Genomic DNA, 23,382 nt, shown 5'->3' on the forward strand with positions numbered 1-23,382 from the left:
CACCAAAAAGAGACCGAAAAAAAAAAAAAAAAAAAAAGCCCAACAACAACAGAAACAATTCTACCTGACCACATTCACAGAAAATGACACCAGGATACACTACAAAACAGAAGGAGGTGTCATCTGCTCTGTGTCCAAAGGTTTCTTCTCCATATCTTGTACTAGGCGAGTAACCATCATTGAACATGCTGTGTGCCAAATCAAAACAACTTCAACATATGTGAGATCTCACTAGAGATGGTGAACGCAGTAAAATTGGAACTTTTCCAGCAGTATTTTTCTTTAAATAAGCACTGTCAAAGCAGCAACTCTTCTTTAAAATCATAAGGTTATTTCTTTACACCTAGTCAGTCCTTGTTTTTCTTGGACTGTGCTCTTTCAAGCAACTGACTAGATTTCCCTTCAACAGAATGTTTATCTTCCCAGTAAAAATTAAAGGGAAGAAGTACATTTAAACTGAAACACGGTTTGTGCTTTACATGCAAAAGAGCATTCTAAAGGAAATCCTCCTAGCTTCAAACCTACCTAAATGCACAGGCTTCATAAAAAGGCATTTTTAGTAGGCCTCAATAGAGAAGCCTTATTAATGAATAGCACCCTAAAAAAAATAGGAGCATATTCAAAATAAAGTCTGTGGCAAATAAACAGAGGAAAGAGAAATCAAAGCAGCAGCCAATGGCAATAAGTATAATGCATGAATCTGGATAAGTTTGGGGGCATTATTCCAAAATTATTTTAAACAAATCCCAATTTCAAAATAAAATCTTTATAATTTTTTAAAAATTCTGTCTTATACTATATATAGTCTAAATTCAATTACCTCCTTCAGAATAAAACTGCTCTTCATTTATCCAATTGGAACATTGCACAAAGTGAAGGTAGGAGTTAGAAATTTTTCCCTAGAAATTAGTCAGTCTTTACTAGAAAGGAGGCTCAACTTGTAGTTTTGGAGTATAAACAGCTAAACATTTGCAGTCTGACTGAATCTGTTCACTTTTTTAAAAGACAGTTTTCTTAAACATTCTAATGAGGGGCAAATTTTCTTTCATAATACTGCTGATTTAAGAACTGCTACATACACCAGTAGCCAATTTTCATGATCAGAAATGGTATGATGTCAGCACAAAGGTTGAGCTGGACACATCAGCTTTACAACAGGAGAAACAATGGGGCATCTGAAGGCAGCACTGAGTCTCCTGAATAAACTAATGGCTACATTTCCACAAAAAAATTAGCACAATCTTTATGAACTGACTAGATACCACTTCCTTACACTTAATCATAAACTTTGATTATGCACAAAGCATGACCATAAACAATGAGGTTAATGTTATTTTCCTTGCCAAAGTTCATATTGTATAAATCAGTTGCATCAGCATTTGTTCTCAAACTATGAGGTTCTGTAAGAACTAAGGACATATAGTTGTAGGGTTACTCCTCCATTATCTGCAAACTATTTCCCCGACACTAACACATATAACTTAGCAATGAAAACACTTGATACAAGTGATCTATATGCAGGAGCTCCGGCAAGTTATACCAACAGAACCATAGCTGCCGTAAAACTGTAGCTATTTCCCTACCAGAGGTAGGTTTAAAGACCCACTGATTTAACAGTCGAATCTCATGTCTATAGCTTCATCCAAACTTTTATCATCATGTGTACTGGCAGCTAAAAACGTTGTTACTGGGGACCCTGTGACATTAATTACACTGGTGCTAGTACTAGCGTTACGCACTGCAATGCTAGTTACATTAATGCCCAAAGTGAGCCTGGTCTGCTCCAAGGCCTTTTCTGGCACGGCAAATGCCTCCAGCTTCTTCTCCCCGTTGGCCATATAGGAGTTTTGGCAGCCACGACAAATACAATCTAAGCAGGCTTTGCGGTTAGAGTAGCAAGGGCAGCGTTGGCCGCGGCATGTAAGAACACTTGGATTTTGAGTAGCACGCCCACATTTACACCCTTTCTTTTCCTGGGGCTTTTTGTACACCGTCTTGGTAGGGCTTCCCGGCATAAAATGATGACTAGGAATCTTTTCCTTTACTGCTTTGTCTTTTTTTAGAATACCTGGCTTGGTTTTAGAGTGAGATTTCTTGGATCCATGTTCATGACTCTTTTTCATGCTTTTAGTAGATAAAAGTACAGTTTTGCTGATTTTGGGTGTCGTGCCTCCATTGGGAACAGTTGCTATAGGTTGAAGAGAAATTTTGTTCTCCCGTTTCACCGTAACAGGAGCAGATGCCCCCAGTGTTGGGCCTCGGATGATGGTAGAAATTGGAAGTGGCTGAACTTTCTCACTGTCGCTTTCTGATCTAGATCGTTTTCTATTCAATTTTGCTACCTTCGGAGTTGCTGCTGTACATGATAACCCATGAAGTGCAGGACTGGTGGACATAAAAACATTATGGCTAAGAGACTGGGAAGAAAGCTGCAAAAAAGGTCCATTGGATACAGTGGCTTCCAAGTTCGGCTGCAAATTAGGACAACAAACATCTGTATTTGAAACAGTTTCTAAGCTGCGGAGTACTTCCTCAACACTCAGTAAGAGAGAGTCACCAGGTTTAATATCTTCACTGAAACTGCAGATATCAATGCCTGTGGAGCATAAATCAGTGGCTACCGCGTCACAGACAGGTGGTAGGCTGTCAGATAGATCCTCAGTTTTTATGTCAACAGTATTACATACATCAATCGTATTTGAATGTTCAGGTGAAGGAATATTTATACCAAATCTATCTATTGAAAGCCCATTATAAGTAGGCAAACCATTGATAACAGAACTGCCAATAGCAATGCTGAGGGTGCCTTCAGACATAGGAGATAAACTAGCTTGAGGATCAGTTGTGGGTTCTGAGGTTGAAGGTAAAGGGGAATGTGTCAAACACAAAGTAAAGGATGAATCTGAGGGTTTTTCTGTCTCCTCACAAAACAATGATCCATCATTAAGCAAAGCCAAAATATCAGAAGAACAGTCGACTGCTTCTATTATATCCCGTGCCAACGTAGTCTGTGTTATATATTCACATAGTTTTTTGTAGCAGTTCACTAAGATGCTTAACTGCTTGTTTTCCTCAAACTGCTCATAGTCTTTGCACCAGCTACATGAAGGTTTCATCATCATTTTCTTGCCTTTACAAGTTTTGCAGACATAGTGTTGGCAGGTGGAGTTGGTGGGTGCAATAGGATCTTGCAGCAAATGTCCTAAGGGAGGAAAGCAAAAATTTTAGTAAAATAAATCCACAGTTTCACATACTGAAGTTAACAAGACATTAATCTAGATGAGTTAAACTCACCAGACAACAAAAACATATTTGAAAAGAAATGGAAAAATACTCAATAGTTCACTTCATTTCCATGATATATTCCTTTATCTCAAAATATGATCTTTCCTGATTCTCCTCTTCTCTCCAAAAGCTATTAATAAGTTAGAGGTGAGGGGCTGGGGTTGTGGCTCAGTGGTAGAGTGCTCATCTAGCACAGGTGAGGCAATGGGTTTGATCCTCAGCACTACATTAAAATAAATAAAAATAAAGGCATTGTGTCCACCTACAACTTAAAAAAAAAAAAGGTGGGGGGATGAATTACCAAAAACATAAACTATGCTTAAAATCCTTGGAAACTCAGGCTGGGGGTTGTGGCTCAGTGGCAGAGCACTTGCCTAGCATGTGTGAAACACTGGGCATCATCAATCAATCAATCAATAAATGGAAGTTACTGTGTCCATCTACACCTAAAAATATTTTTTTAAAAATCCCTTGAATCTCAACCTAATGCAATATCAAATATTAAACAAAATCATGATTATTTTATATTGGACAATGGGGAAAAGATGAACAAGAAAGATTTTGTCCCTGCATTTTTAAAATGTCTGAGAACATTAACCAATTAGTACAAAGACATTTTCACAAAAGAAAATATATTATTTTAACCAGCTTTTTTTCTTTAGTTAGATACTTTATTTCTTTTTTTTTTTTTTAATTTTTTAGTTTTATTTTTTTAGTTGTTGATAGACCTTTATTTATATATGGTGCTGAGAACTGAACCCAGTGCCTCACACATGCCAGGCAACTGCGCTACTGCTACTGCTGAGCCCCAGCCCCAGATACTTTACTTCTTTTTAATATTTTTTTAGTTGTAGATGGAAACAATACCTTTATTTATTTACTTTTATATGGTGCTGAGAATCGAACCCAGAACCTCACACTGCTAGGCAAGTGCTCTACCGCTGAGCCACAACGCAGGCCCTTCAACCAGCTTTTATTATACATACTTCATAAACGTAATGAAAAGAGAAAATCAAAATGTAGTTAAAGAGTACTATTCAACTAAATCTTCTACAAAGAACAAAATGGAGAAAAAATTATATTTAAACTTGCTAAAGGAAAAAAGTAAACAGAGCATAATAGTGGACTCCAATTCTTATAGAAGAATTCAAAATAAAATGACCATAGTCGTAAATCATAAATATTTTTGGGGGGTGCACCGGGGATTGAACTCAGGGCAGGACACTCAACCAATGAACTACATCCCCAACCCTATATTGTATTTTATTTAGAGACAGGGTCTCACTGAGTTGCTTAGCACCTCACTGTGGCTGAGGCTAGCTTTGAACTCACATCCTCCTGTCTCAGCCTCCCGAACCTTGAGATTATAGGTGTGCACCTCCACGCCCATCCATAAACCACAAGTATTCTAAGCACAACAATATATTTTAAACTATATTTTAAACAATATAGTTTAAAAGTGACACTTGGGACAACTCTCAAATTATAAGTGTCCCATACATTATAAACCAACTAAATTCCAATCCCTGTTTCTATCCTTACTCCCCAAAGCAGCAACTGTTCCTTGGTTCCCTATTTAGACAAATGATTCACAGTTAATCCAAAACCTCTTTTCTCATGAATCATACAAACAATGTTCTGACCACAACAAAAATTACAAATCAAGCTGGGCTTGGTGGCACATCCCTGTAACCAACTCGGCAAGCTGAGGCAGAAGGATTCCAGGTTTGAGGTTAGCCTGGGCAACTTAGCGAGACTGCCTCAAAAAATTTTAAAAAAAGGCTGCACTGGGGTTGTGGCTCAGCTGTAGAGTAGCACATGTGAGGCCCTGGGTTCAATCCTCAGCACCACATAAAGATAAATAAATAAAGATATTGTGTCCGACCAAAAAATAAATACATATTTTTTAAAAAGGCTTAAAAATTAAGGAAAAAAAAAGACTTGAAAATGAGAGAGGAGGTACAAAGTACCAAAACCAGGAAGGAGAGTAGGGAATAATTACTAGGACCCTATAGAAATTTTAAAAATTAAGAAAATCATTTTTTATTTGAAGACAGAGTCTTACTAAATTGTTGGTACTGGCCTCAAACTTGTGATTCTCCTGCCTCAGCCTCCCAATTTGCTGGGATAGCAGGCATGCACCACCAAGCCCAGCTGACTCACTTAAAAATTTCAAACCTGAATAAACCTTTCTGAAGAAATTGAAATAGCAATTTAACAGAGGCTGACACAGGAGGATTCCAAGTTTGAGGCCAGCCTGGGAAACCCAATAAGACCCTATCTCAAACTAAAAACCACTGGGGATATAATTCAATGGCAGAGTGCACCTTGGTTCAATCCCCAATACAGCATCCACTCCACACACAGGTGCAAAATAATAACAACCAAAACTAAAAAGGATAAGAAAGGAATAGTATCTTAAAATATACCTCAAAACAAAACTCTAGGACTAACTGCCCTCACTGGTAAATTCTAATACATTTATTTTTTAACTTTAAATAAATGGGAGAAATCACTTCCCAACTTATTCTTTAAGCTAGTTAACTACTGAAATCCACATGAGAAAATACAAAAATCCCTCATGAAGGTAGACACAAAAACCCATAATAAAACAGTAAATAGAATCAAGCAATAAATAATCCAATAGCCATCCATAGTTATAAAGACTTTAAACTAGAATTCTTTAACCTACAGCCATCATCATACTTTAAAAGGTGAAATATAAATTATTCTGCACTCCCAAAGATCAGGAACAAGGAAAGAGTGCCTGCTTTTGCCACGTCTATTCAAAATTATACTGAAGATTCTCATTAGTGCAGTAAGGGTCAAAAAAAACAAACAAACAAACAAGGAATCCAGTTGGAAAAGACTTGAAACTGTCTTAGTAACTAATTACAGGATCCTATATAAAGAGAATCAAAACAAAAAATTTATACACAAAAACTATTTGAACCAATAAATGCAATAAATGAGTTTAGCAAGGTCACGGCACAAACAATACACAAGAATTCCATATTCATAACCACAGAACACTGATGAAAGAAATTAGTAAAAAAAATCTAGAGATAACTGTATTCTCAATATTGTCAAAATTGCAATCTTCCCCAAGTCAATCTGTAAATTCAAGATCTCAGGGTGCTTTTTCCCCCCTAAGACAAGGGAGAAGCTGATTCTAAGATTCACATGATATCACAAAGGACCTTAAGATAGCCAAAGAACTCTGAAAACCAAAATTGGAGAACTTATACTACCAGATTCCAAACTTTACTATAAAGCACATTAATCAAGAAGTGTAGTAACAGAGATGGGTATGGCAGTGCACACCTGTAATCCCTGTGCTTAGGAGGTTGAGGCAGGAAGATCATGAGTTCAAGCAACTCAGTGAGATTGTCTCTAAAATAATATGCAAAAAAGGTGGGTAGGGCTAGGTATGTGGCTCAGTGATTAAGTGCCTGTGGGTTCGATCAAAAAAAAAAAAAAAAGTATGGTAACAGCCAAAGTACAAACATATAGATCCCAAAAACTGGGAGTCCAGAAAGAAATTCTTATTGCATTTATGGTCAAGTGATTTGTGTAACAAGAATGTGACAAGAGAAGTCTTAAGGCACCAAGAGAATTCACTGGAAATAAGAGTAGATTCAATATCATACAGGAGAATTTGATATCCAAAAGCTTTAAGAAAAAAAAAAATCACAAAATTAGACCCTTACCTTATAACATATACAAAAATTAACTTCAAAATGATCACAGGCCTAAATGTCAGAGGAAAATTTTTAAAATTCTGGAAGAAACATGAGAAAAATCTTCATAGCTTAAAATAGGGCAAAGCATTTTTAGATGTGATGCCAAATGCACAATCAACAAAAGAAAAAAAAAACAGTAAAATATATTTACCCAAAAATAAAAACTTGTGCTTCATAAATCACCACTAAGAAAATGAAAAAAAAAAATAGCAACAGGATGGGAGAAAATATTCACAAATCACATATCTGACAAAGAGTAACAACAACAACAAAAAAAAAACTTCTGACAAATCAGTAAGATAATTCAATTTTAAAAGTAGGCAAGATTGGGGCTGGAATTGTGACTCAGCAGTAGAGCACATGCTGGGTTCAATCCTCAGCAACACATAAAAATAAAGGCAGTGTGTCCAACTACAACTTAAACAAAATATGAAGAAAAAAAAGAAGAAGGCAAGATAGGGCTGGAGATGTAGAGCACCTGCCTCGCATGCACCAGGTTCAATTCCCAGCACCCCAAAAAAATAAAACAAAAGTAGGCAAGAGATCTGAATAAGCATTTCACCAAAGAAAATATACAAATGACCCATATCAGAATAAAATATGCTCAATATTTTTAAGGAAAAATATTTTTTATTTAAAATTTAAATAATCTATAAGAGGGGGCTGGGGATGTGGCTCAAGAGGTAGCACGCGCTGGCAAGCGTGCGGCCCGGGTTCGATCCTCAGCACCACATACAAACAAAGATGTTGTGTCTGCCGAGAACTAAATAAATAAATAAATAAATATTAAAAAAAAAAAACAAAGATGTTGTGTCCACCAAAAACTAAAAAATGAATATAAAAAAAATAAATAATCTCTGATACTTCTACATACCCATTAGAACCGCTAAATTCCAAAGGGCAACACAAAGAGTTGATTAAAATGTGGAGAGGCTGGAGTTGTGGCTCAGAGGTAGAGCGCTCGCCTCGCACATGTGAGACCCTGGGTTCAATCCTCAGCACCACATAAAAATAAATAAGTGAATAAAGGTATTGGGGCTGGGGATGTGGCTCAAGTGGTAGCGCACTTGCCTGGCATGCGTGCGGCCCGGGTTTGATCCTCGGCACCACATACAAAGATTGTTGTGTTCGCCGAAAACTAAAAAATAAATACTAAAAATTCTCTCTTTAAAAAAAATTCTTAAAAAAAAAGAAATAAAGGTATTGTGTCCAAGTACAAAAAATAAATAAAATAAATAAATAAAATGGAGACATTTGTGTATTAATGGTGCAATGTAAAATGGTAGAATCACACTGGAAAATTTTAGAAGTTAAACAAATTTACCATACAACTTAACAATTCTACTCCTAGTAACCTATCAGAAGAGAAATGAAAACAAAGAAGCACAATGGAATTTGGGGGATGATGAAAATATTCTAAAATCTGATTTGTGATGATGGATGTATAACTCTTAAAATAAAATAAAAAGCTTAAGGCACCAACGGTTAATGGAATCCAACCTTCTACCCAATGTCAATGAAGGAATCCCCTACAGAGTATCCTTGACTTAATCTAGGTCAAAGAAGAACAAAAGGAATAATAAATATAATATACATACACACTTTTCCCACCTACATGCATATACAATCATATATCCCTTAATGATAAGGATATATTTTGAGAAATGAATCATTAGGTAATTTCATCATTGTGCAAATATCAGAAGACAGTACAGTCACACAAATCTAGACGGTACAGGCCAAGAACTCATCGTGGCTTCTTGATGCAAGCAAGAGTCATAGTAAACACAATAAATATGAGGGGGCGGGATGCGGGGGGTGCTATGGCTCAGTGGTAGAGCACTTGCCTAGCATGTGTGAGGCAGGGGTTCAATATCTGGCACCACATAAAAATAAAAACAAATAAAATAAAGGTATTGTTTCCATCTACAACTAAAAGAAAATATATATAAAAGAATAAACATGAGGCTGCTGCCAATGTAACACAGCATACTGTTTTACAGCAACCTTCTTTTTTTAATGATGCATATACTAAAATGATGATTAAAAACATAGTATGCTATAACATATAAGCCAGTAAAAGTCATTTGTTATTATCATGTATTCTGTACAATACATAATTTTATGCCCTATATTTTTGTATGACAGGCAGCACAGTTTTGTTTACACAAAACATATGTAAACATTAGGAGTTTTTCAGCTACATTATAATCTTATGGGACCACCATTATATATGTGGTCCATAGACAAAAACATGATTAATTTAGCACGATTCTGTGGGTGGGTGTCTGCATGCACGCAAGCATACACACACACACACACACACACACACACACACACACACACTCATGCAATTAGAAGGATAAACCATAGGCTTTTTGTTTTTGTTGGGAAAGGAAGACAGAACAAAGTAAAATGAATATGGACAAAATATACAGCTTGAGTTAAATCTATTTTTGTAGTTTTTACTTTCAAACCATGTTTTATGTAATTTTTTAATTTTTTTAGTTATAGTTGAACACAATACATTTATTTGTTTATTTATTTATTTGTTTATTTATTTTTATGTGGTGCTGAGTGAGGATGGAACCCAGCACCTCGCATGTGCTATGCACTCTGCCACTGAGCCACAACTCCAGCCCATGTTTTATGTATTTATGTATCTCAACTATTAAAGAAAATCTAAAAATCAAAAACAATGAAATAAGCCACTAATTTTATATCAAATATGAAGGTATAAAATAAACATTCAGAGATAAATTATTTCAAATGACTTTACTACAGATAACAATGATTCAATCATTAGATCCTCATTTTTCTTGTTTTCACTAATCACATTGTTAGTGGTAAACAGTAATTATAAACATTCTGGTGTCTATTGTTGGATAAAGTATTGTGGAATAAAGTAAATGTTAATGTCCTTGAGAATCCGAATTTTATTTTAAGAAAGTTTTAAGACAGAAAAGGTTAAGTAAAAAATCCTGTAGTCTTTTAAAATGAATTTCAACTGTATTTATCAGTATGAACTCATAATTCATTTTTTCATCTTAAATGAACATTATTTCCTAGCACTACCTATTTTAAAAAGCTTAGATACAAGCAGGGCGTGGTGGTGTACACCTGAACCTAGTGGCTGCAGAGGCTGAGGCAGAAGGATTGAGAGTTCAAAGCTAGTCTCAGCCTTAACAAGGCCCTAAGCAATTCACTGAGACTCTGTCTCTAAATAAAAATCAAAAAAGAGCTGAGGATGTGGCTCAGTGGTTAGGTTCCCCTGGGTTCAATCTCCATACCACCACCACCACCACCACCACCCCCCCCAAAAAAAAAAAGCCTAGAAACAAGGACCAACCTCAGTAGCAAATGAATTCAGATAATGGTAATGAAAAACAATTTCCTATTCAAAGAAATCAGGGCAAGAGGGACACGATGTTGTAATCCTAGCAGCTCAGGAGGCTTGAGGCGGGAGGATCACAAGTTCTAAGACAACCTCAGCAACTTAGTGAAGCCACAAACATCTCAGCAAGACCCTGTCTCAAAATAAAAAATTAAAAGGGCTGGGGATGTGGCTCAGATATTAAGCACCTGGGGTTCAATTCCTAGTGCTCCCCTCACCCCCAAACAAAAGAAATTGGGGCTTCACGTACCAAGAATTCAAGATAAGATATGTTCACCTTGCTATGCAAGAAATCAAATAAACTACAAGAAAAATCAGGACTTAGAAGTATACTTGAAGAGGTTCTAACTGGCCAAAGATGAGAAAAACTGAGATGCATACATGCAATGGAATTAAGCATATCTAATATATTCAAATTAAGAATTCATTTTTTTAAAAATCAATTTCAGGATGCTAGTAAACCAGATTATTGGGTTAAAAACTAGTAAACAAAAAGAAATAAGTATCTGTCCTGATTTATTTATATGAACAATATCACAAAATAACCAAATTATAGATGAGAAGTTTCTCCTCATAAGAATAATCCATCTAATAAATTAATAATGATGGAATTTAATTTGCCTAAGGGAAAAAATGATAGAATTTAAATATTATCATCTTGTTATCATTTGTTCCTTATGATTTTCAAATGATACAAATTAAGCGGCAGATAAGAATTACCCTCTTCTTGCTTTAACTGCACCACTTCTTTCCACAAATCTTGTCAATCAAAACCTCCCCTAAACTATCAAGCACCTTAAGCCACTTTGTCCCTTCATCCCAGATGAAAATAGGACATTTGCCCAATGTCGTATTTATACAACTGCTTCTACAAATAAAATACATTATCCCAGTGTCCTATTTATAGAGGAATCTGTATTTTAATTCTCTTTTTAAAAATATTTTTCTTCAGTTGTAGATGGTCACAATGACTTTATTTATTTTACTTTGATGTGATGCTGAGGATTGAACCCAGTGCCTCAAGCATGCTAGGCGAGCACTCTAGTACTGAACCACAACTCCAGCCCTGCATTTTCATTCTTAATGATTTAATACAAGATATATAAGCTTTCTGGGGCTGGGGATGTGGCTCAAGCGGTAGCGCGCTCGCCTGGCATGCGTGCGGCCCGGGTTCGATCCTCAGCACCACATACAAACAAAGATGTTGTGTTTGCCGAAAACTAAAAAAAAAAAAAAAAAAAAAGCTTTCTAAGATTAGGATTTACACTCTATCTTAATGTACCATGTCAATTTTATTTAAATATTCCCAGAACTGAAAACTTGGAATTTAATGAATTATAGGCCTTGTAGTCATCTTGAGGACTTAGGAGAATAACCATACCTAGTACCAAGAATTGAAAATAGGCAAGAAAACAAACAAATCACTGACAACCACCAGTGAGTTCTAAGGACTTCATTACCTAGCCTCATATAACCTACTGGATTTCCCAACCAATCCCCAATATAAATATTTAAAAATTGTAATCTACCAATGAAGATGCCTATTGGTGGGCTCTACTCAGTGGTGGAGCACCTAGCATGGTTTGATTCCCAGAACCCCACACACATACACACCCCACACACAAAAATTAAAATAAAATGTCCAGAAAAACTTTTTTAATGCATTCGTCTAACCACCCAAGCCTCTAAAGCTTCCCAAAGGGTTCTCTTGTATAATGCCCAATGAAAGCAGCTCCAGTGATGTGAGGAACAAAGACAAAGATTCAGGAACTTCTTAACTGGGATCACTATTAACCAGATACCTATTATATTTTTCTAAGGAACCCTTTAGCTTAAATTAAGAAATACAAATCCTGCTACTATTTTAAATCTTTTGGAACATTCTAAATACTCTTCCCCAATTATCAATTATACTGCCTCTTTTTATAGCTTCAATTAAATAACTGGGTTTTATGACCAAAAAAAAAAAAGGAAACATTGTAAATTCTATAAAAATGCATCTCATTCTAGAAAATCAAATGGATGGGCAATTTGAAAAATATTACTAAATGGCAGACTCTACTATAAAAACTGGGAAATGATTGAAAAAGGGTTTATTTTAGCTTAGATAATGTTCCATATACTTCCAACAACAACAAAAAAAGTTGCTCAAAATACTTTCAGCCTTAAAAAATTATAGTTTATGACAAACTACTGTTTTCTTACGGCACTGTCTTTGATTTCTTAAACGGCAATATTTCATCTAATTTACCTTCCTTTACTAAGCCAAGTAGTCTTTTAGTTAAATGAATTTGGTATTTATGTTTCCTGTTAAAACAAATGATGTAATATTGACCTAAAATGACTTAAATATACCCTTCCCCCACCCCTTTGCAGTGCTGGGGATTAAACCCAGGGCCTTGAGCATACTAAATGTTCTACCACTGAGCTACTCCGCTGGATTTAAAAAATTTGAAAAACAGATTAAGATCTAACACAAATGCATACATGTAATCTCAAAAGACTTAGGAGGCTGAGGCAAAAAGATTGCAAGCTCAAGGCCACCTTGGACAACTTAGTAAGATGGTATCTAAAAATAAAAAGAGCTAGGGATGTAGCTCAGTAGTAGAGCCTCATGGGTTTAATCCCCAGTACTAGGGGGGAATTTTTTTTAATTAATCTTTATTTATTTGTTTTTATGTGGTGATAAGAATCAAACCCAGGGCTAAGGCAAGCACTTTAACCACTGAGCTATAACCCCAGCCCAGAAAAAAAAAAAAAAAAAAACTTGTTTTTTAATGTAAGAAAAAAACACTGTAAACCCTGGGAAAGAACCTTTAATTGTGTCATCAAAAAACATTTGTGTCACACTTCAAAATTTTACTACAGGGTTATAGTAACAAAAACTGCATGATACTGGCATAAAAAAAAAGACACATAGATCAATAGTACAGAACAGAAGAGAGACAAACCCACACAGTCATATAATCCTTGACAAAAGTGCCAAAATAACAGTGGAGAAAAGACAAATCTTTTAAACAAATGTTGCTGGGAAAACTCATTACCCATATGTAGAAGAATGAGACTAGACTCTAATGTCTCACTCTGTACAAAAATCAACTCGAAATGGATCAAAGACAGAAATTAGACCAGAAACTATGCAATTCCTAAAAGAAAACACAAGACCAACGCTTGAAAATACAGGCACAGGCAATGATTTTCAACAGGACCCCTAAGGTTCAGGAAATAATGCCAAGAGTTAATAAATTGGATGGCATCAAGTTAAAAGGATTCCACACAGTAAAGGAAACACGTAGGAATATAAAGAGAGAACCTACAGAATAAGAGAAAAATCTTTGCTAGCTGCTCTTCTGAGGCTTAATAGCCAGAATTTATAAAGAAGCGATAATAGCCAGAATTTATAAAGAATTTATATAAAAAAACTTAACACCAAAAAAAAAAAATAAAATAAATGGGCAAATGAACTGAACTGACACATCTCAAAAGAAATACAAATGGACAATGATTACATGAAAAAATATTCAACATCATTAGCAATTAGGGAAGTATATATCAAACCTACATTGAGATTTCATCTCAGAATGATAGTCTACAAGAATACAAACAATAGGAGTCACTGTCCTCCACCATGCCCTTCCACCGTGATGTTTTGCCTCATCCTGAGCCCCAAGTCCTTGAGCCAGCCTTTTAGGGACTGAGTACTCTGAAACCGCTGCACCTGATGCAGGTGGACTCAGTCCAGCGCTGGATGGAGGACCTGAAGCTCATGACCGAGTGTGAGTGCATGTGTGTCCTGCAGGCCAAGCCCATCACCCTGGAGGAGGATGCCCAAGGTGACCTCATTCTGGCGGGCGGTCCCAGCCCCGGAGACCCTCTGCAGCTGCTGCTCAAGCGGGGCTGGGTCATCAGCACCGAGCTGCGCAGGATCGGGCAGAAACTGGCCCAGGACCGCTGGGCGCGCGTACACAGCATGGGCGTGCGCCTGACGTGCCACGCCCGCTCCATGGTCAGCGAGTACAGCGCGGTCAGCAGGAACTCCTCCCAGGAAATGGGCCAGGTTGAAAAGCTGCTAATGGAGAAGTGCTCAGAGCTCTCAGCAGTCACAGAGAGGTGCCTCCAGGTTGAGAATGAGCATGTCCTGAAGTCGATGAAGGCCTGCGTGAGTGAGACCCTGAGCACACTGGGCCAGCACTTTGGTCACCTGCTGGAGCTGGCCCTGACACGGGAGGTACAGGCATTGGTGAGAAAAATTGATACCTCGGACAGCATCTACACCACAGAGTCTACCACAGGCAACCTGTTCAGCCTGACCCAGGAGGGGGCTCCTTTGTGCCGCATCATAGCCAAGGAAAGCAGAGAGAGGACATGCATTTGTGCCTAAGCCTCGTCTCCTCTGAGGACCAGGACTCTCCTCTGGCTAAAGATTGATCCCAAACATTCCCAGTGGTAGAAAGCAGGGGAGAAAGGTCTGGGTAGGGACCAGAGTCTCCTCTTCTCCCAGTTCTGCCATTAGCTCACTGGAGGAGGTTGGCAAGGTCAACCTGAAGAGGCTGAACTCTTGGATACTTTGAGACCTCCTGAATCTGCCATGCTGTCCGACTTCCCTGGTGTTTTTATGGAGAAAGTAATGAAGCAATTTTAATTTTACCCTAATCCATTTTTAAACAGAAGGCTTTGGTGAACTGTTTTCCACATTTAGTCATCACTCCTCTATTTCTGTCTGAGGCTCCTTACCTATTCCACCCACTCCTCAGCTACTCAAATATCCCCCGTGTTCTCAACACCATCCCTGAACTCCCAGGAGCCATAGCCAGTAGTTTTAAAGATTCATAATGATCCTTTGATTGTTACGTGGGCCACACCTCACTGGAGCCTACCCAAGAGAATACACGAATCTTATTGAGCATTAACCAGAATAACAACAATCAGAATTCCCATATGTTGGTTGCTTCCTATGTGCCAGGTTCCATACTGGCACTTTCTGCAGTTACCCCTCTGAGATGGTATGGTGGTCCTGACGTACAGATGAGGACTCCAGGACTCACGGTGGTTGAATACCTTGTCCAGCTGACATTTGAAACCAGATTTGTCCAGCTCTGGAGTGGATGCTTTTTTTTTTTTTTTTTTAACCACCAGCTTAATTGGCTAAAATCTAGAGTCCTTCCCTTTCCAGGTAAAGCCTCTGCTGCAACAGATCAGTCTGTCTGAATCAGTAGTTTTTCTTTCTCTGCTCCTGGTACAGAACTCCAAGATGGGCTGGCCCACTCCAGGTGCAAAGTTGATGACAGTGAAGACAGGAATGGGGGAGAGGAGTGAGAGAACTGAGATTTCTATGGCTGTAGATGGTCAGCTGTGATGACGATGGTGGTGATGACAGTTATGGTAGTAAAGAAAAAAAAACCCATTGAAGTGTGCTATTAAAAAAGTGAAAAAAAAAAGAATACAAACAATAATAAATGCTGGGGAGGATGTGGAAAAAAAGGAACATTTTTTACACTGTTAATAGGATATAAATTAATACAAGCACCATGGAAATCAGTATGGAGATGCCTCAAAAGACTAGGAATGGAATCACCATATGACCTAGCTTTACTACTCCTTGGTATTTATCCTAAACAATTAAATTTAGGGCTGGGGTTGTGGCTCAGTGGTAGAGCCCTTGCCTAGCATGTGTGAGGCACTGGGTTCAATTCTCAGCACCACATATAAAACAAGTAAATAAAGGCCCATCAATAACTAATAAGAATATTTTTTAAAAAATTAAAGATATACTATAGTGATACATGAATATCCATATTTACAGTAGCACAATTCACAACAGCCAAACTATAGAACTCGGCTAGATGTCCATCAATGGATGAATGAATACAGAAAATGTGTATATAAGTACAATGGAGTTTTACTCTGCCATAAAGAAAAATGAAACTATAGCATTTGTAGGAAAATGGATAAAACTTGAGAACATTAAATTAAGTGAAATAAACCAAACTTAGAGACTTAAGGGTCATGTTTTCTCTCATATATGGGTCATGTTTTCTCTCATATATGGAGGCTAGAGAAGAAAAAAGAAATGGAGGGGAATCTCATGAAAATCAAAGGGAGATCAGTAGAGGAAAGGGTTCAGGGGGAAGGAAGAGAAAGGAATATCACTAAGGAATCATATATGTACATGTTATAGAGATATAACTTGATATCGGCCAAGTTATACCTCTATAACATGCACATATATGAATATGTAACAACAAATCCCACTATTACGTACTATAACTATAATGTGCCAATAAAAAAAAAATTTTTGTGGACTGGCAATGTAGCTCAGTGGTAGAGTAGTTGCCTAGCAAGTGTGAGGCCCTGGGTTTTATCACCAGCATGGGGGGGGGGGGATATTCCCCTAAGTTTTCTTAATCAATACACTCTTGGGTTTTTGGTTGGTTGGTATTGTTTGTTTTTGGTATGGGGGAATTGAATCCCTGAACTCTGGGGCATTTAACCACTGGGTCACATTCCCAACTCTTTTATTTTGAGACAGGGTCTCTCAAGGTCCAAGCTGCTGAAGCTGCCTTTGAACTTCAGATCCTCCGGAACCGCTGGCATTACAGGCATGCACCACTGCATCCAGTTCAACATGCTCTAATATAAGTTTCTAATTATATTAATCAGATTTAACACAGATCACTCAAATCATTGCTCTATTAATTAATATGCCAAAGCTAGCATCTACATTGGCTAGTATACAACCTCATTACTGCCCCTAGCACGAATCAAGATTAACAAAACAGCATAAATTTTAGAGATCACATCAAAATAAACTATAATGAGGTCTCAAAACAGTTTTCCCCTATCTGTATACAAAGGATAGGCACTCTTTAACTTAACATGAAGAACAGCCAACTCTTCTAACTACATACCCGATTCCAATTTTGAACAAAGTGAAAATAATTCACTCACTTCAATACAACACTGAGGATGTAGCTTGGTGGTAGAATGCTTACCTAGCATGTACAGGCCCTAAATTCAATTCTCAGCGTAACACACACACACACACACACACACACACACACACACACACAAAAGATAACTATATTATAAATTCTATGTTGACACGCATACTACCAAATAAATTATGTTCTAACCACTTGTGAATTAAGATTTTTTTTCTGCATTCTAACAGTGGAATGAGTATTTAACTCCAAGAATAATCTAACCTCAATATTGAGAGAAATTTAATTTATGAGAGTACAAAGAGGGGCAAAAGAAAAAATAAAAACTAACATGGCTAAAATGACTAGCAGAATTTGTTAATGCATAAACATAGGATCTGGTAATAGCAAAGACCATAAAATTTAACCTACTATAGCAAACATTATAATAGGTTAAAATGTGACATGAACAACAAAAAGACTAGGGAATTGAAACCTCATTTTAAAGTTTAAATGCAGAAAAGAAATTATCACAATGAGAACAATTTCAGTAAGGAAAACTGGATATACTCTGTATTTACCATGATGCCCTCTCCAGAGTTCTTCTCTTGGTCATGCTTCTATTACAGCAAGGACTGCCTTAATAAGCTCAAATAAAAGTAGTAGTTTTATATAAACATACATGATGAGAGAACATGTGAGGATCAGTGAAAATTAACAAAAACTCACATAAAGAACATCCTGAAATGCTACTATCAGAAAGCAAAAAATGAAGAAGGTAGGTAATGGTAATGATTTCAATCATCTATCAGTGGCAGAGCACTCAGTAACATATGTGAGGCACTGGGTTCAATCCTTAGCACCACATAAAAATAAATAATACTTTTTAAAATGTAGCATTCTGATTTCACTGAGAGCAACATGAAACAAAAGAGATGAACCATTTCTACATAACAATATGCTTTTCATCATAACCAAAATTCTTTCAAACAAACGGACCTAGACCAAAAATAATCAGAAAATAAAAGCTACAAGAAAAACTCATATTAAAGGATATGTTCTTAAAGAGATAAGGATGGGAAAGGGGGAATGACAAAAACACTGCTTACTAAAATGAAATAAAATTGGTCTGATTTTTAAAAAATCATTATATTAGTTCTTTCCTCTCAGTTTGTTTGAAAGCAGTTCACACTTTTATACTACTTGTCACATTAGTTGTTCACTAGGTCTCACTCAAGGCCAAAAATTTATCTCTCATGTCTCTATGCATATAACAGATGTATAATGAATGAATCATAAAAGATTATATTTGGGAGTGACCTTGGAAATCTCTTGTTCTTTGGCATCATTCTAACCAGCTAATTGCTGACAATGAAGCTGAGTCTACTAATTGTTAACCTAGTATTCATTTATCTGGCACCACCTTATTTCTGCTATTTTATTTTATTTTTTTTAAGAAAGAGAGAGAGAGAGACAGAGAGAATTTTTTTAATATTTATTTTTAGTTCTCGGCAGACACAACATCTTTATTTGTATGTGGTGCTGAGGATCTAACCCAGGCTGCACGCATACCAGGCGAGCGCGCTACCACTTGAGCCACATCCCCAGCCCAATACTTCTGCTATTTTAAATCTGTAGCACCACTGAGACAATTTTAGCTTCTTTCTACATATCAAGAAGAATGATCACTGAAAATGAACCATAGTCAGAATCAATAATTAACCAAGATACTAAACCTTTTTTGGGAAAGAAGAAACAGAAAGCAGGTACTAAAAATGATGGACAGTAACTAGGGCAGGCATGGTAAAGGAAGGGGAGGATCGATTCTCAAGAACTAGTCTGTGCCACGTGTGGTGCATGCTGGTAAATCTCAGGTACTAGGAGGCCCTATTTTAAGAAAAAAATAAATAAATAAAAGTAGGAGCGGGAAGAATATAATATACTCTTTCAATTATGTTGAAAGTCTCAGACACAACCTAAATAATAATCCTTTCATAATCCAATCCACTGATCTAAATATCCCCATTCTCTACCGAAGAGTTAATTGTTTAGGCTATCTTCATTTAATAAAACATTTCTCCTTTCACCATCACTTATGTAGATGATTCTTGAGGCCCAACTATATACCAAGCTCTATGCTAGAATCCACCACTCTATCATTTAAGACACTTTCTGAACATTTTTATATCTCTGAATTACAATGCCAAAATTAAACATGTAGAATACATTTTCAAATAGTACAATCACAGGGGCTGGGGATACGGCTCAGTTGGGAGAGTGCTTGCCTCCCATGCACAAGGCCCTGGGTTCAATCCCCGGTACAACCAAAAAAAAAGTAGAATCACAAGGAAATGGTCTCTGGATTCGGCTAAGAACAAAAATGACTACACTATAAAAAGATCACATGTATCACACAGCAAATGGGCAAAAATGAATTAACTGGGCCTGGGGTTGTAGCTCTGTGGTAGAACACTTGCCTTGCATGCTTGAGGCACTGGGTTCAATCCCCAGCACCACATAAAAATAAATAAATAGGTAAAATAAAGATAGTGTGTCCATCTACAACTAAAAAAACCTTTCATTAGGTAAAATTCGTGGTTATGGTACCACTACAACGAATAATAAACTGGGGGCTGGGGTTGTGGCTCAGCGGTAAAGCGCTCACCTAGCACATGCGGGGCCCTGGGTTCAATCCCCAGCACCAGACAAAAATAAATAAATAAAACAAAGATATTTTTTAAAAAATACTTAACACTGTTTATACTTTAATAGTATGTAAAAAAAAAAAAAAAAACAGCAAGTTCAAATAAACTGTTAAAAAGTAACTGTTAGTTCTATAACAAATATTCAAGCAGCTATGCCCAGAAAAGCAATGGCTCCTTGAAGTATCCATAATCAAGCCAGGTAGTGGTTTATGCCTATAATCTCAGCTACTCAAGAAAACTTGAGAAGAAGAATTTCCAATTCAAGGCTAACATGGGCAATTTAGCAAGACCCTGTCTAAGTAAATGAATATCTTTAATCACCTGAATTTCACAGAACTGTAACCTATTCTCTTTAAATCAGCCAGCACAAAACAATTTAGTATGCCAGAAAAATGTGCATTTTAACTATAAACAAGGAAGGAAAGTATGACAAATATGCATATTCCACTAAAAATAGTAACAGAGGAGTTGGGGTTAATTATTGCTCAGTGGTAGAGTACTCGCCTAGCATGTGTGAGGCACTGGGTTCGATTTTTAGCACTACAAATAAATAAATTAAATAAAGTCCATAAACAACTAAAAAAATAAAGTTCACTAAATCATGTTAAATAATTAGGTACTACTGCACTAAGAAACCAGTGACAGCTATATGCCAATTTTACAGGGGATTGAGGGTAAAGAAAAAGAACAAACAATGCATTAAAATATGAATGCTACTCAAGCCAAACTGTTTACTTAACATCTGATGTTAAACCTCAGAGTTTCCTTAATTTGGTAATTCTTTGGTTAACCTAAAACTATGACAAATAACTTCTGGTATTCAAGGTGATAAATCAGTTATTATATAAGGTGAGCTTCAACAGTCAATTATCATTATGAATTAAAATAAACCAAACACTCACCACCACTCTTATTAAATGGTTCATGTGTAACTACTCAGACCCATAACATATTCATAAACGAGTCAAGCCTCACTACATATTCCTGTAAGAATTAAAATAGAATACCAGACATCATTTAGAATGCCAGACATCATCTATCTTAATAACCAAGCAAGGGAGATTTTTATAGAGTGTTTGTGGTTACAGAGTGCTTTCCTAATATTCCATTATTTTCATATTTTCAATGACAATCACTCATAAAATTATCACCAATAAGACAATATAGGTTGGCCAATTAATTACAATTAAATTGATTCACAGCTAAACCAAACAATCAACAAATCAATATAAATCTAGATCCAAATTTCCCAAATTGGTATTCCATGACCTGGAGATCTGCTTTCTTACTGTCTTGGAAAGTCATCCCAAAATACATATAGTATTTAGCACCAAGACAGCATGGTTTAAAATTACTAGTATATGATCTTTTTTAAAAAAGTATGCCTCACACAAGCAGTACTCCAAATCAGCACTACCATCATCCATCATCTAAGTAATCCACTCCAGACCTGACTCTCATATATTTGAGAATGCTACCCCAGGAATGTGTATTTTCAGAAAATTTCCCAAATTCTGATATATAAACAGGTTAGGAACCACTAATGATAGTTTAACCTTTTTTACCTTGAAGGTATCTCTCAGAGCAACAAGACCTCATGAGTATTCTTTCTAATCATTTTTATCATTTAAGGAAGAAAACAAAAAAAGTTTTTAAGTAAAAACCTTTTTAATCAGTATGTATAAAAATGTACTATAAAGTTCATTTTAATAATACAAGGCTAAATTTTTACTTCCACTAACACCTTGTTTTATCTCTTCAGTCACATTTTTTTTAAATGCATTTTGGTGATACAGCTATTTAAAACATTTATAACTCAGGGGTTGGGATTGTGGCTCAGTGGCAAAGCACTTGCCTCATGTGTGAGGCACTGGGTTCAATCTTCAGCATCACATAAAAATAAATAAAAAATAAAGGTATTGTCTCCATCTACGACTAAAAATTTTTTTTTAAAAATCTATAACTCAGGAATGTTTAAAAAAAAATAAGACTAGCCAGGTATGGTGGCTCACACCTGTAATCCCAGCAATCTAGGAAACTGAGGCAGGAATGTCACTAGTTCAAAGCCAGTCTCCAAAATTCAGCAAGGCCTTCAGCAACTCAGTGAGACTCTGTCTCAAAAAATTAAGAAGGCTGAGCTTGGGTTCAGTGGCACACGTCTATAATCCCAGCAGCTTGGGAAGCTAAGGCAGGAGGATCACCAAGTTCAAAGCCAGTCTCAGCAACTTAGTTTAAGCAATTCAATCTCTAAATAAAATACAAAAACAGGCTGGGAATGTAGCTCAGCGGTAAAGCACCCCTAAGTTCAATCACCAGTACCAAAAGAAAAAAGAGGGGGGGGGGCCAAAACAATATATTATGCAGAGTCAAAACACACATGAGCTATTATATGGAATTCCATTATTTTTCACTAAAAATTTTTGTTAACCATTTTTGTATTTTGTTACTAAGTAATGAGCTTAATAATGGCTTCAGATGAATATCTGCAAACACTTCCAATAATGCAATTATAAATGGTTGTATTCTCTAAAATTAAAGTTTACAGAGTAGCACTGTATTTTGTAAGTTGGCTTTTTAAAATATTACCAACATCTTGTTAAGATACAGGATTGGGGATGGGGTTGTGACTCAGCAGTACAGCACATACCTAGCATGTTCGGGGCCCTAGGTTCAATCCTCAGCATTACATAAAAATAAATAAAATAAAATAAAGGTATTGTGTCCAACTACAACTAAAAAATAAATATTAAAAAAAACTTACTTAAAAAAAGATACAGGATTTTTTTTTTTAAAGAGAGAGTGAGAGAGGAGAGAGAGAGAGAGAGAGAATTTTTTTTTAATATTTATTTTTTAGTTCTCGGCGGACACAACATCTTTGTTGGTATGTGGTGCTGAGGATCGAACCCGGGCCGCACGCATGTCAGGCGAGCGCGCTACCGCTTGAGCCACATCCCCAGCCCCAAGATACAGGATATTAGTTCAGCACAAACAACTTATAGGAAAGGATAATAATAATAATAAGTCAAATATTTATATCATTTATGTTTTATGCTCATTACCCAGTATTTCAATATCAACTTAATTTCCTTACTGCTTTTATCTCTAACCAGTAATACATTGGATTATATGAAAACAATATTACTAAAAGTTAACAAAATACATGACTAAACAATTATAGGCTATGGGGGTAGACAGAAGGTTTCAGATGAATTAAGTGGTACCACCAGTAATTACAGGACTGCTTGCTATTTGTCCTAGTGCTCATTTGACATCTCTTCAAATTTTATCTCATCTACAACTCATTTTAAAGGAAGAAAAATAAATTACTTTATATT

The 23,382-nt window shown here is 36.4% G+C and overlaps 1 protein-coding gene across 2 annotated transcripts in view; it reads right to left on the minus strand.

The window, feature by feature from the left end:
- Window positions 1-31: 31 nt before the first annotated feature.
- Window positions 32-23,382, minus strand: part of Msl2 (MSL complex subunit 2) — a 36,151-nt gene continuing 12,800 nt past the window's right edge. For both annotated transcript variants that reach the window (XM_026383985.2, XM_026383984.2), the window contains exon 2: window positions 32-3,202. In XM_026383985.2, the coding sequence (XP_026239770.1) occupies window positions 1,611-3,122 (1,512 nt within the window). In that variant the 5' untranslated portion in view covers window positions 3,123-3,202 and the 3' untranslated portion in view covers window positions 32-1,610. The remainder of the gene's footprint in view (window positions 3,203-23,382) is intronic.

The sequence above is a fragment of the Urocitellus parryii genome, chromosome 2 (assembly GCF_045843805.1).
Source record: "Urocitellus parryii isolate mUroPar1 chromosome 2, mUroPar1.hap1, whole genome shotgun sequence".
Taxonomy (NCBI): domain Eukaryota; kingdom Metazoa; phylum Chordata; class Mammalia; order Rodentia; family Sciuridae; genus Urocitellus; species Urocitellus parryii.